This window comes from Manduca sexta, chromosome 27, assembly GCF_014839805.1.
Source record: "Manduca sexta isolate Smith_Timp_Sample1 chromosome 27, JHU_Msex_v1.0, whole genome shotgun sequence".
NCBI classification, from domain to species: domain Eukaryota; kingdom Metazoa; phylum Arthropoda; class Insecta; order Lepidoptera; family Sphingidae; genus Manduca; species Manduca sexta.
In genome coordinates, this window is record NC_051141.1 from 17,489,625 (window position 1) to 17,503,754 (window position 14,130).

A 14,130-nucleotide genomic window follows, 5' to 3' on the forward strand; every position below is an offset into this window, starting at 1 on the left:
AATTACATGTTACGTGTTTTGCTGTGATATCGCAATGACCTTGCGTCAGGGAATTAAGATATACATTTTTTAATCTGGAGTAATCTATACTTATGTTTGTATTTATTCTAGTTACTGCAATAGATAAATATCAAGTAAACTAATCTATGAAATATACTTAACGTATTTTGCCGATTTTTTTTGTGTGTATCGTGTTGTATTGTATTGTTGTATCAGTGGTATGGAATCGATTTTAAACTGTATTTTTTTCGCAGCTCATGGGGGATCCCGTGCGAGTTGGTGTCGCCGAAACGATGCCAGGAGCTGTTCCCGATGCTGAATGTGGAGGACCTGCTGGGGGGGTTGTGGATCCCGGGGGACGGAGTGGGTGACCCTCATCTGTTCTGCATGTCGCTGATGAGGGAGGCAGTGCAGGAGGGTAAGTGTTAGATCGTATTTTTTTGTTGTGAGCGGCGTTTAAGCGGCGATAGCCTAGTTGGGCGTGGAACGGACTGCCGAGACGAATGTCCGCAGGTTTAAATCCCAAGGGCACACACCTCTGACTTTTCTAAAAAAATATGTGTGTATTCTTTGTGAATTATCGCTTGCTTTAACGGTGAAGGAAAACATCGTGAGGAAACCTGCATACCTGAGAATATCTCCATAGGAATTTTCGAGGGCGTGTGTAGTCTACCAATCCGCAGTAGGCCAGCGTGGTGGACTTAAGGCCTAATCCCTCTCAGTAGTAGAGGAGGCCCGTGCCCAACAGTGGGACAGTATAAAATACAGGGCTGATATTATTATTATTTTATTAAAACTTTCAAAAAGATCAAACTGGTTCCCCAGCTTGGATTTGTATGTAACCAGCGCTACTCTTACGGCATGGCATCTTGCCTTGATGTCATGTTTGCCCTGTGGCGCTACATTAATACTCCGTGGTTTTCGCATGATTCTTCGAACCATAATCAGCGGAACCAGGAGTAACAGTTTTTATAAAGCACTATGTCTGTTAAGACGGTATGTATGTGGGTGCTGACAATTTTTTTTATTAGGAGTGGGAGTGATGGAGGACTGCGCTGTGACAGCAGTTCTGTCGAAAGAGGATCGCGTGCATGGAGTGGAGACTACCGCGGGAGCTATAGAGTGCGATTACTTCGTCAACTGTGCCGGGTTTTGGGCAAGACAGGTCAGCTCATTAGTTTATACTAGTCAAGTGTAGTCCAGAATGTAATGATCCCGGACTTAAATGAATGTAGATATGAAATACGTAATATATATACACGATTTTGAAAATTATGTGAACTGATTTGAAAGAGCCTGACGGGTAAATATTGTTATGCATCGAATACTATGACATCATAAAATCATTTTGAAAGGTCTCAGATCCTTAAAAAACATATCTTGTTTAAGAATCATTTGACGTGATGGTTTTAGCGGACGCGGTACCTTCGAAAGCTAACTTTACTTACGTAACACTCTGTTTGCTGCCTGACAAACCTTTAGAAAAGAATTCAGTATCAGCATCGGTAAATTATAGATTTCAAGATTGAAATATTTAAGAATATACATATATAGATATCTGTATTCAATAATTCTTGTACCTACAGGTGGGCCAATTAGCGCGGCCACAAGTGAAAGTGCCGCTGCTCCCCTGCGAACACTACTACTTGCACACGAAACCGATAGACAACCTAGATCCGATGACACCCGGTTAGTTTCAATATTTCGTCTTATCTTGTAAGCTATAAGGTCTTTTGAGTAACTAAATCGTAACCCCATTGTCGAGGAACCAAGAGATCTATATTCTAATAAACTTCATTTTCGTCAACTTCGACGTTGAAGATTTGCTCTTGCCCTAACATGAAGTAGCCTGTTCTGTTAGTCCTTGGTATACCAAATTTCGTCCAAATGCAATTTATATGACTTCTAATAAAATACAAAGTTCGATTCTGTATATTAAATCATTTAGCATTGGACTTTCTGTGTAAGAGAAACAATTTTTTTTTATCACATATGCGCAAATGACCTCTTCAAAATTTATATGACAATTACTAGTTTTAAATTTACTGAATATTTATTCCCTTATTGTCGTCTCTTAACGTAATTACTTGCATGAGCCTGAGTTTGATTCTCTGGCTGGGGTGGTGCAACACGACAACGAGAAAGGGGCGGCCACCCCATAAATAAACTTAGAGCGGGGTTGAAACTTAATACATACAATTTCTCAAACAACTAATCGTGAACTAGCTAAATGTAAGTTTATCTCTTTCACTCCCAAAACAGTCGTGCGGGACCCAGACGGGTACATATACCTGAGAGAAAGAGACGGATGCATACTGGCAGGTGGCTTCGAGCCGGTCGCCAAACCGGTTTACGAAGAAGAAAGTAAGTGTCTATTACATTATATTTATACATGAGATATTATTTCATCTTGTCAAAACAAAACCGTATATTTGTTCGGCAGCTGCTAAACACAACACAAGCTTCTCTTTTCACCTTTCTTGCTTACTAATAACGTTGCTTTTTCTTCGCGCAACCTTGGAACATGTCGTTATGTATTTCATAAAGGCATGGTGCGGATAACTTTTGCGCAACAGCAAAACTTCCGAAAGTGCAATGTGTGTGTTTTATCACATAACTTTGTTCACGTGAAGTGACATTTTTGATAATAAGACATTTTTTGACGTCATGTGTGGTAATGCTTTTGCTAGTATTTAATCTCGGACGTTTCGCATCTCTAATGGTACGGAGACCAGCAATCACATGGTAAAGGAGGTCCTTTACCATGTGATTGTAAAAATTGGTAATTATGGGCAGAGGACCAGGAGGTCCTCTGCCCATAATTACCAATAAAAATCACAACATTGAATTTCATTTAGAATTGATGTAAGAAGGGAATGTTCGTTTCTGTTTTTTATAGAAATGGGAAAGGTATGAGTTTTGTTACTTCTGCTGCTTTATTTGGCTTTTTCTGCTTTTTCAGCTGTTTCTTTATATCACTTTGCTAATTAATTGTATTGTCGACAGTCGAAACCGCCCTGCAACGATGCCTCCCCGAAGACTGGGATCACTTCCACGTCCTCCTACAGGAGATGCTGAAGCGCGTGCCGAGCCTCCATCAGGCCGTGCTTCACCGACTCTGTAATGGATTAGAAGCCTTCTCGCCCGACTGCAAGTGGATAGTCGGCGAAGCACCGGAGGTTAGTAAACAATGATTCCGTTGTATCGTCTCGGCACTAGATCTTATCAGTTTGGTATCAACGGCTCTACAACTTACACAAATTACGTGATGAGTAATTTCATTATTTTGATTTTCGAGATGATTTTAAATTGCAATCGTAATAGGCCCGGGACTTCATTAGACAAGAACGTCTTAAAGCGATGGCGATCTAGTGCAGGGATGATAATATATCTTCGTGTCCCTAATAGTAACAGTAGAATAGACTTTCAGGGTTAATTTTTAACAGAGAGATACATTAATAGAATTAAGTAATTACTATCAAGTAACTCCATCAACATTTCATATCATTAACGTGTCTTCCTTAAACTTACCTGGATCCAGAAATTTCAAATCTAACGACATAGATGTTTTGTTCCCTTCTAACTTCGTTCCAAGCAACAGGACATTATGGAATATTGAGATCACTCCGATCTAACATTACTCATTTCACGAGTGGTAAGTGTTAGTTTTCTATGTGTTTGTGTCATTGTATCTGTTAGGTCAAATTGTTCCCACACGGCTTTTTGTTTCCCACACACTGATTTCAGTAGCGTTGTTCACTTTCACAAATTGTTTTGATCCCTCATAATCTTATTGAATTCGTTAAACTCTAGATGTTAGTTCATACCACCTGCTTTCCTACAGTTGGATACATACTTTAACGTAGGGTTTAGATCCTACGTCCCTTACAATAAGGCGTGAAGGGATTTTCATTTCATGGCAATTGAATTTCCATATCTGTAAGACTATTTGGCCGACATAGCTTACCTTTATTTTGCGCCCATAAGAATAGTACTTCTAGAAAATCCCCTAAAGCGTTGTCGTCCTTCAGTTCAGTGTTTTACTGTGAAAAAGCTATGACCCACACAAAACGCCATTTCTGAAAATCATCGAGTGGAAGACAAGAAGACGGAAGAGTGCGTCGCATCGGAACGTTTGATCGCGCGAATAGAGCGATTCCTCGGCTAAATTCGTGACATCAAACGTTTTGCCGCGGCCCAATCACAACGATATGGACTAAAAGAAATGGAGAATTTCTTTCGCTTTGTATGTATGTTTATGACGGTCAGCATTATCATTGTTTACTTTTGTAGTTAATTCTACAAAGCGACACTCTGGCTTACGGCGTATGCTGCGTATTATCGTATAACATGATGTTTCATTCTTCATGTCTTTCGTTTCATTTAGTCACTATATCAGTAACCCATTATTTTTCATTGTGAATGTTATTTTTTGCTGCTTGTGTGATTCAATGTTGTGATTTCCCAAGTCCCATTTTATGCTATATACTCAGTCATAATGCGTCAGACTTAATGACGTATATTTCTTCAAAACTACTAGCAACCAACCTTGGCATTTAAAAAATCCTATGATGTTTCGTATTCTGTCGATTACGTGAACTTCTTATTTATCATACATTGTCTAAGTTTCGAGAAATATATCATTCCGATCACTGACGTACGCCTTTACAAGTTCTCAACAATCAAATTCTGATAACAAATGGCAAACATCCTACTACGTAGGCTTCATTAAATATAAACCAAGGTGCTGACACTGATCTATTATCTTCAGATGACAAACTACTACGTGGCTGCCGGAATGAAGACTGTAGGTATTTCGGCGGCGGGTGGCGTGGCGGAGGCGACCGTTGACGAGATAGTGGACGGATACTCGAAGTACGACATGTACGAACTGGGCGTCAACAGATTTCTGGGGCTGCACAACAACAAAAGGTTCCTCAGAGATCGTGTTAAAGAAGTACCAGGTGAGCTCCTTGACGCAAAATGGATAGGAAATTAAAACTTTCAGATAAAGTTCAACTCTTGTTGGGTTTTACATATAGTCCATCTTTAACCAATTAGATTCAACGCTTTCTTCATAAGGCCACGTAATAGTCTAGGGTTTAGCTCCAAATCAGTTTGTTTAAAGGCGTTCGTCATTATTCCCCCTATCACTAACATCTGTTCCAACAGGCGTACACTACGGACTCCCGTACCCGTTCCACGAGTTCGAAACCGGTCGCAATCTCCGTCTATCACCGATCTATCCGACGCTGCGCGACAACGGGGCCGTTTTTGGCCAGGTGATGGGCTACGAACGACCCACCTGGTTCGAGACTGTTGGTTCGTATTCATTACCACAAAAATAAATTCAATTCATTGTTACTTGAGAGTATAATTTCAATTGCATCTTATAACATTGGTAAACTTATGTGCAAATATAATTTTTAATGCCTTAACTTTAGGGATAAATTTGAATTGTACTAGATAACACCAAGGAGAGCGAGAAGCCCCGTCCGTTCAAGATCGCCCACACGAAGACATTCGGGAAGCCACCGTGGTTCGAGACCGTACAGCGCGAGTACTGGGCTTGTCGCGAGCAAGTCGGCCTTTCTGACTACTCTTCGTTCACCAAGATAGATTTGCAGGTGAGAAGTCATATAAAACTTCTTACTCTGTGTATGTTTTGCTGTGTAATTGTCCATCGAACTTTTATGAGCTTTGAATACTTGTTTTATATAACGGCTTAAGTAGTAGATATGTTATATTGTTGTGTATATATTAATCTCGATCATTTTTTGTTAACAGTCCCAAGGTCGCGAGGTAGTGGACTTGCTCCAGTACTTGTGCTCCAATGACGTCGATGTGCCCGTAGGCAGCATCATCCACACCGGCATGCAGAACGAACGCGGTGGGTACGAGAACGATTGCAGTCTCGCCAGGATCTCGGAGAACCAGTGAGTAACCACCAACATCGTCTGTTTCAAATTAGCACCTTAACTCGCAACTAACAAGATTCAATCTCCCACAGCTATATGATGATAGCGCCGACGATCCAGCAAACCCGCTGCAAGGTGTGGCTGAAGCGCCACCTGCCCCAGAACGGGTCAGTGACGCTCTCTGACGTGACGTCAATGTACACCGCCATCTGCGTCATGGGTCCCTTCACCCGGAACCTGCTGTCGGAGCTCACTGACACCGATTTGTCACCATCGCATTTCCCGTTCTTTACGTTCAAGGAAATTGACGTGGGGCTGGCCAACGGCGTCAGAGCCATGAATTTGACACACACCGGCGAGTTGGGATACGTTCTGTACATACCCAACGAGGTGAGTTGTTTACAAGTTTAAAGATCGCGTGGTATGTGGACCAGTCCTTGGGTTCGATTCCTGAGATATCAATTTGTAAGTTTTTCCCGAGATAAGATGAGCCTGATAGTTCTAGAATGACTTTCGGTGGTACACTAGCAAATGAGTCAATACATGGCAAGAGTTCGCTGGAGCTCATGAAATAAATATATGTGTTCACGAGGATATGACGAGACTATTTGATTGTTAAGCACATTTCTCTATAAATTTTATATCTTATGTGTTTATAGTCCATCTTGCTAAATATCAATTTGGTCTCCAGTTCGCTCTACACGTGTACAACCGTCTGATGACCGTGGGCGAGAAGTACAGCATCACCCACGTGGGATACTACGCGTCCAGAGCCCTGCGCGTGGAGAAGTTCTTCGCGTTCTGGGGCCAGGACCTGGACACCATGACCACCCCCCTCGAGTGCGGCAGGACGTGGCGCGTCAAGTTTGATGTAAGTTTTATATTACTAGTGCGATGTGATTGCGGGGTCGATTCCGGCGCAAGTCTTTAAGACTGAACTGTTTCCGTTGATATCGGGCAAGACATGTTAACCCCACAGCACTTGGTGGTAATCGAAGTGGGGTTCAGATAGTCGACTGACGAAAGATATTTGTCCCTCGCCAGTCTACAATTATGCAGGGCTATTAAAATCGCTCTTATTTGTTTATTTTCTATATTGTTTATAAGTGTTCGCCCAGTTGAACGGATGTAAACCGTATCGATGTCATCTTTAGTATTATTTCTTTGGAATGTCAAGATACAATTGGCCTGTGACAGACGGTCCAATCCGATTGTACTGGACGCACACTATGCGCTGTATCGCAAACATGAAAACCATAATGGTTCAGTGTTTAACCCTCAGGCGCTACATTATAACTCCTTACAATGCTATGTGTTGATTTAACTGATACACTTAGTGTGAAAAGGCAGTGACATATGTTTTAATTATTGTTTGTCTCGATTGGGTGCTTACGCCTATATTTCCTGATGGATGCACACTGAAGATCAGTGGCAGAACTTGACAAAACACCCATCAATCTAGACATCTACTTTAGCTTTTTTTTCTTTTTTTATTGCTTTGAATGACGTGACGAGCTTGCCGTTCGCCTGATGGTAAGCGATACGACCGCCCATAAACAGTAGAAACGCCATCCAACACCTTGAAATACAAAATATTGTTTGGTATTCCCCTGCGCTCGCCATCCTGAAACGTGAGATGTTAAGTCTCATTATGTCCTGTAATTAGACCAGCTACAATGTCCATCAAACCGGAACACAACAATGACTAAACACTGTTGCTTGGCGGCAGAAATAGACATTGCAGTGTTACCTACCCAGGTGGACTCTTACATATGAGAGGCCTACCACCAGTGAGTATATACCACTTACTATCATGAAAGTCAAATCGAAACCCTGTCCCAACAGAAAGACATACCGTTCATTGGTCGAGACGCGCTGCTCCGCCAAAGGGAAGAAGGCATCCGCCGTCAGTACGTCCAGCTGTTGCTGACCGATCACGACCACGAGCTAGACCTGTGGTCCTGGGGTGGCGAGCCGATATACAGGGACGGCAACTACTGCGGCCAGACTACAACCACCAGTTATGGATTCACATTCAAAAAGCAGGTCAGTTTAAAGTCAATATAGCTTTACTCGTGCCTTCGAGATTCAGTCTTACGTGTTATTTAATAGACACATCACGAATTTATCTCCGAAGAGGTATGCAGAGGCGCAACCAGGGCACTCATTTTTCGCCAAGGGTGTTCCGTCTCATGATGTGATAGGGGGCGAGCCTATCGCGATATCAGGCACAAATACTAGACTCCGGGCTGATACTGAGCAGAAAAACCTAAATATCACTTTTCACTCCGTCCGTCGCCCTGAGAAATAAGATGTTAAGACTTATAATGTCCTGTAATTACGCTGGCTACAATGTACTTCTAACCGGGACATAACAATGACTACACACTGCTTGGTAGCAGAAATAGACACTGCGGTGTTACCAAGGAGCTCGTCGCATTCGAGAAACCAATCATCACCAAGATCCAATAAGAACTCCACCACTCTTCAACTTCCATAATACTAGAAGAATCATGTTTGTGTTCCCAACGTTAAATAGGTTGGTAGATGGTACCTAATTAGAGGGCTGCTCGCATAGAGACCTACCACTAGTTTGACAATCAAAACTATCATTAACAAGACCTCTGTTTCAGGTGTGCCTCGGTTTTGTGGAGAATTTGGATTCGAACGGCGTGCCTCAGCCGATCAACAACGACTATGTTCTGAGCGGCCACTATGAGATAGACATCGCCGGCATACGGTGAGTCGTATTTTGATTACCACGGGAACCGGCTCGGAAACCTGGTGATTACAACCGGTTTTTCTGGTTTACTTTCATTTAAGTTGTATTTGCAATGTACGATGTTTTTGTGGAGATATCCGTTTTTTTCGTGTGTTCCGAGCCGTTCATACATTTGGACAGTTTCTGTTCAGATGTTGTGGAAATTTGTTACTCTATTTGTATATATTTTGTGTACAGGGATCTTCAGCTTGTATATGCGCCCACGAAAACACGCTACCCGCTTTCCGAGTATTAGAGTTTTTTTTAGTAACTTCGGTATAGTAAATAGAGTTTTTTTACATAAATCTGGATCGTACTATGTTTTAATATTGAGATTTATAATAACTTCTATATAAAAATTTTCAAATTTCAAATTAGGTAACTGTCGCTACATCAATATCACATAATTATTTAAAATTGAATTATCAAGTTTAAAATGTAGGTATTGTATTATTAGCAACTTGACATGAAACATAATTTGAATCCTGTCATAAAGTTTTATCATATTTGACTAACTTGAAAGTTTGCAGTATAAGTTTTATTGATATTTAGCATACTAGGGATTTGCAGCAATATCATCCGCGCCGGTCGACATTTTGGGCCATATACTATTTCATATTGTTCCGTGTATTAATGACTATTTAATTATATTTTTGGTCTACGTGCATTATATAGAGTGTAGGAATTTTCAACAAATTTATATTCACCGGTACATATTGTTTCTTATTTAAACTATTTCAACGTTATTAGTATTACCTAACGCTGTGCCATCGATGGTTATATTTTAGAGATTTTCAGAAAATTCAATTGCTTCGTTCGCCTGTTATCTATATATTGTTTAAAGTTTGTTCTCAAAAATGAAATCTCGAAAGATTGTTTGCAGTTAGATACATATAGAAAAATCACCGCACACTTTAAATTCACGTAATAATTTAATAATTGTGATAAAATTTGTCGTTGCCTTTGATCGCATTGCATCAGAATCAAGACTTCGAAACTTTATATAGTTCCAATAACTTCTAAACTTAATATTCAGCACAATCTCAATAATAGTTACCGTCATTTTTGACACATAGTTTATCGTGAGATCAGCTCATTACCATAAAATTATGTTGCATAGGTACGCGGCAAAAGTGAACCTGCATTCGCCGAACTTGCCCACAAAATACCCGGACAAGGAGCGCGACGTTTACCAGGCGACCAGGAAACATCACGAGTCCAAGTTCTTGGGGCGGCATTACCAACCGTAGACGACGATGGCTAACGCTCGTAGTGATGCAAAGACATATTAAAACGGATTTGACGTTGCGGACTACATTCATTTAAAATTAAGTTCATTCAGTTAAAAACCGTCAATAATTTTCATAGTTAAATATATTGATTTCCGTCTTTAACTCTTGGTCTCTCGTGAATCGCCGGCGAGCCAAGACAGCTACATGACATTTGCGTGTGTCACGGGATTATAACCTTATATACTACATATATACTACATAATAAGGTTATTTTTCCGTCACACGCGTAGCTGTCAATGTTTGCCGGCAAACATTCAGCTACCTCACGGGTTAAACCAATTTAATTTCACGAAGTGGTAGAGCCACGCTGCAGTCTATGGCTGCAGCACGAATGGGCAGGCTCGACCGGGTCGGTACCACTGTCTCACAGAAGACCGGCGTGAAGTAATGGCATTGCTGTTGCGTTTCGTGCGGTGAGTGAGATCGCCGGTGCCCAAACTTTTTAAAAGCAGGCAAACGGCCGACAATTCCTCATCAGTTGTCGGTATTCACAGCGGCGGCGTCACTTACCACCACTTGAACCGCTTGCCCGTTTGCCTGCTCTTTTTTTAAAACCACGGACAAGACGTTTTTGTTTAGTTTTACATTCAGACTTGGTTGGTCTTCTTCATTTTATAACTGTTTGATTCGGTTCGTTTCCAATCACTGCACAATATGGCCAGATAGATTTCATATTTTTTTGTTTAAAATATCAACGAGTATAAATTAATTTTTCTTTCAAATCAGGATAAGTTTTTTGGGGCTCGGTTAATGATTGATGAAAACATCTTTGGTTTGGTCTTCCACCTCGTTAAGTTGTCGGGGGAGTTCTTGAAGTTAGGTTCCAAAATATGGTTACGTTGGTTCATTTTAAACTCCGACTACGCGATGGTTAATACCACAGCTAAATGAGTATATTCTAAACCCGGCTCAGACGAATGCGTTATCCGGACACTCGTGGACCTACCGCTGTAATTGGCTCAGTTCTTCCAAATTAATTTTGGACCGAGTTCCGGAGAAGTAAAGGATGTCTTCGATAATCTTTGTGACCACCTACATCGATAAGTCGATAGACTCCTGACGCAATGGCTCAATATTATAAGACTAGGTAGTTCTCTGCGATGTTTTTGTTTAAGGGTGTTAAGTCGAGTATGTCTCTGATAAGATAAAAGTACCTTAAGACGGGTCTGCTGCAAGGGTAGGGTAGCCCGTCTACTTCTCTTTACTTTTGTGTGAATGTGTACTTTTGTGTCATTCTTAACTTCAGAAGTGTTTTTGTTTGTCGGTGTTTTCATTTAGTTCGAGTATGATGTTTCGTTCGCTTGTCTTTTGTTGTTGGTACGTGTAATTTTTTTCCTGAGTGTTTTTAATTCCTTTGAAGTAATTTACTTGTTTCTATGTAAGTTCATTTTGTTTGAGTACTGTCTTTTCATAAAGAAGTGTTTATTTTTGTGTGACTGTGTACCTTTTTGTTTGTATGATTGTGTGTGTGTGTATGCAAGGGTAAGTACGCAACTGTGAAGCGTGTGTGTGTGTGTGTGTGTGATAGGACGTGTTTGCGTTTATCGATAAACATTCGTGTGATTTTGTGCCTAATTACTTCACGTTATATTGAGGAACGAAATGATTAATTAAATTATAAAGTATGTTACTATTATTATAGGATTATTACGCTAAATGCTAATAGGGTCAATAGGTTAAGAAATTTTATTAATAGATGGTACGTATAGCCGCTTATATTTATGCAAGCACTCATCATAATTTTCGCGAAAATTCGTTCCGTGGTCATCCGACGCTCGTGCATCGGTCTCGTTTCATCTCGCCGGGTCCGACGCCGCCTAGGACCTGGCACCAGTAGTTTTCGCGAATTCGTGTACATCACTACTTTTCGTGTCTGTCCGGTTTATGAAAGTGTTAAAGATACGTGTTTGAATAAAAGCCTAAAATCTAATTAGTCGGGGAATGTACAGAATGATGAGTGTTGGCGAGTTGCCCGCCGTGAGGCAGCCGTGGAGCCTTACCAGCTCCTCATAGAATAGTCTAGATTAACAGTAAACTAGGAAATGTACTAGCCGTATAAGTCTGGATATATATAATGCATTCATAACGCAATAAAATATCTGTGGTCACTCAGTTTTGGCCCACGAAGTTCCTGAAACGCAATCGTGTTGGTCTAGTGTCACAGATATTCATTAGCTAAGAGAGTATTATCGATTAATTATCTTAAGGCGATTTTATTTAAGGTACTTTTTTGTTTAACCGGGGCGTATCTTTCGAACGGTTCGCTGTTTCGAGGGAGGCACCTCGCGTCATGTTCGTATGTTAAGGTTGCCGCGTAGACAGCTAGATTCCATAATCCCAACACAGCTATCTGATGCGATCGTGACGCATCGGGCAAGGTAGTGCGTTTGTTCATTTTATAAATAAATCGTAAAAAAATATAAAAAAAAGCCGGTAATGCGTTCTACATTGAGTACTTTCTTGTGCAAACCCTTGTTTTTATTTGTCGGGAATTTGCCGCGCCTATGTGTCCTTAAATTCCGATTGTCCATCTGGCACCTCGTGAACATCAGTGAATCGCAAACGTACGGTAGGACGGGTTATCATCGGCGTACGTCAGCTCTACTAGCAGGAAATCTGACCATCAAGAGCCAACGCCAGGCGAATGTTGGCCCAACATCTGCGCGAGTCGTCTGGCGGCACATATGGCGTAAGAGAACGTTACGAGTATTCACGATTGTTCCCTTTTAATATTCCAAATTCACCTGTCGTTCATTTAAAATCTACCTTGAACTCACATGTACCTCAACACCACTGTACCTCAAATATAACTGTAAAATTGCGATAGTAATAGCAACCGGTAAACTCATAGTTAAGGAGAAGCGTATATATTTTAATACCAGTCGACTAGTTATAGCAGCAAACATAAAGTTTAGATAGACCGCAGAGTGCCCGGCGGTATCCGAGTTATTTTTTTATCTGGCGTATCATAGGATCACGATTTCTTAGTATAGTAATGTACCGTATGCGAAAAGCGGTCTCTGTGTAAGTATGGGTATTCATCTAGGGTTCCAGAACTCGAGCGAGCCTGAGTTACTAGGTTATAATTTTGCATATACGTATAGATAATAAGTGTAGCCGTGGATTCGATGTTAGGTGTTGTGGAGGCACTCGTTTGCGAGACCTCGGCGCGCGCGATTATTACTCTACACTGCCTACGCAATAAGTAGATAAGTAATTACTTAAGTAAAATTCAAACGATAAACTGCCATAGATTCGCCTCTTAAAACAGTGACCACTTGAGCTGGTCATAGCGCGCGCCGAGAGTCGACGAGTTGTCCAAAAAATATATAAAATACAAAAAAAAAATATAAACTTTAAAAATGGAAAAAAATATATAAAACTTATAAAAATACAAAAAAAATATAAAGCTAATAAAAAAACAAAAAAAAATATATAAAGCTTATAAAAATACAAACAAATATATATAAATCTGAAAAAAACTGAAAAAAAAACAAAAAAATTGTAAAATCCAAAAAAAATAAAAAAGTCCGAAAGACAAAAAAAAAACAAAAAAAAATATAATTAGCCCAAAAAAATTCACAGAGAATACAAAAAAAATAAAATAAAATAAAAAACAAAAAAAAATATGTGTTTGGTGTTATGTGTGGTTTCCATCTTCGTGTCGTGTTCGATGTTGTGTCGCGGTGTTGTTAGATCGTAACGCCGTAGCTTAAGTTTAGCTAGATGCCACTCGTTCAGTAATGACTGACTAACGAACTAAATGGTGTGGAGCGACGCGACGGATCGTGTAGTTTGTACCGCACGCGGCATGCTAGTGCTTCCCGGTGACGGTGTTAGAATTAATCCTGCGCATCATATTTAGCGCATGTTTTCTCGTGTATAAGTAAAGAGCCGTTTCCTCGGACCGCCGCGTGTTAGTGGTATTTCAATATTACTTATTAGATATAGTTCGTGCATACCAATAGTAACGGCCACGGCGCGGTGCGACGACGTCGTGCCTGGTCGCGTAGATTCGGATAAGTAGGATAATTTATAGTATAATATGTCAAACGCTACACTGCTATCATTACAGCCTTAGTAGATAGCTAATTTAGTATAAGATACGTGAGTGCCTCGAGTAAGCACCGGCCTCGTGTGATGCGGATCATCGCACGCG

The 14,130-nt window shown here is 40.6% G+C and overlaps 1 protein-coding gene across 3 annotated transcripts in view; it reads left to right on the top strand.

Annotated features, from left to right (window-relative positions):
* Positions 1–13,344, top strand: part of LOC115447434 (pyruvate dehydrogenase phosphatase regulatory subunit, mitochondrial) — an 81,228-nt gene extending 67,884 nt beyond the window's left edge. For all 3 annotated transcript variants that reach the window (XM_030174469.2, XM_030174471.2, XM_030174470.2), the window contains 14 exons: positions 255–418; positions 1,032–1,165; positions 1,587–1,689; positions 2,263–2,364; positions 3,007–3,179; positions 4,772–4,964; positions 5,173–5,322; positions 5,467–5,627; positions 5,788–5,936; positions 6,011–6,308; positions 6,610–6,789; positions 7,764–7,964; positions 8,552–8,658; positions 9,800–13,344. In XM_030174469.2, the coding sequence (XP_030030329.1) occupies positions 255–418; positions 1,032–1,165; positions 1,587–1,689; positions 2,263–2,364; positions 3,007–3,179; positions 4,772–4,964; positions 5,173–5,322; positions 5,467–5,627; positions 5,788–5,936; positions 6,011–6,308; positions 6,610–6,789; positions 7,764–7,964; positions 8,552–8,658; positions 9,800–9,929 (2,245 nt within the window). In that variant the 3' untranslated portion in view covers positions 9,930–13,344. The remainder of the gene's footprint in view (positions 1–254; positions 419–1,031; positions 1,166–1,586; positions 1,690–2,262; positions 2,365–3,006; positions 3,180–4,771; positions 4,965–5,172; positions 5,323–5,466; positions 5,628–5,787; positions 5,937–6,010; positions 6,309–6,609; positions 6,790–7,763; positions 7,965–8,551; positions 8,659–9,799) is intronic.
* Positions 13,345–14,130: the final 786 nt, after the last annotated feature.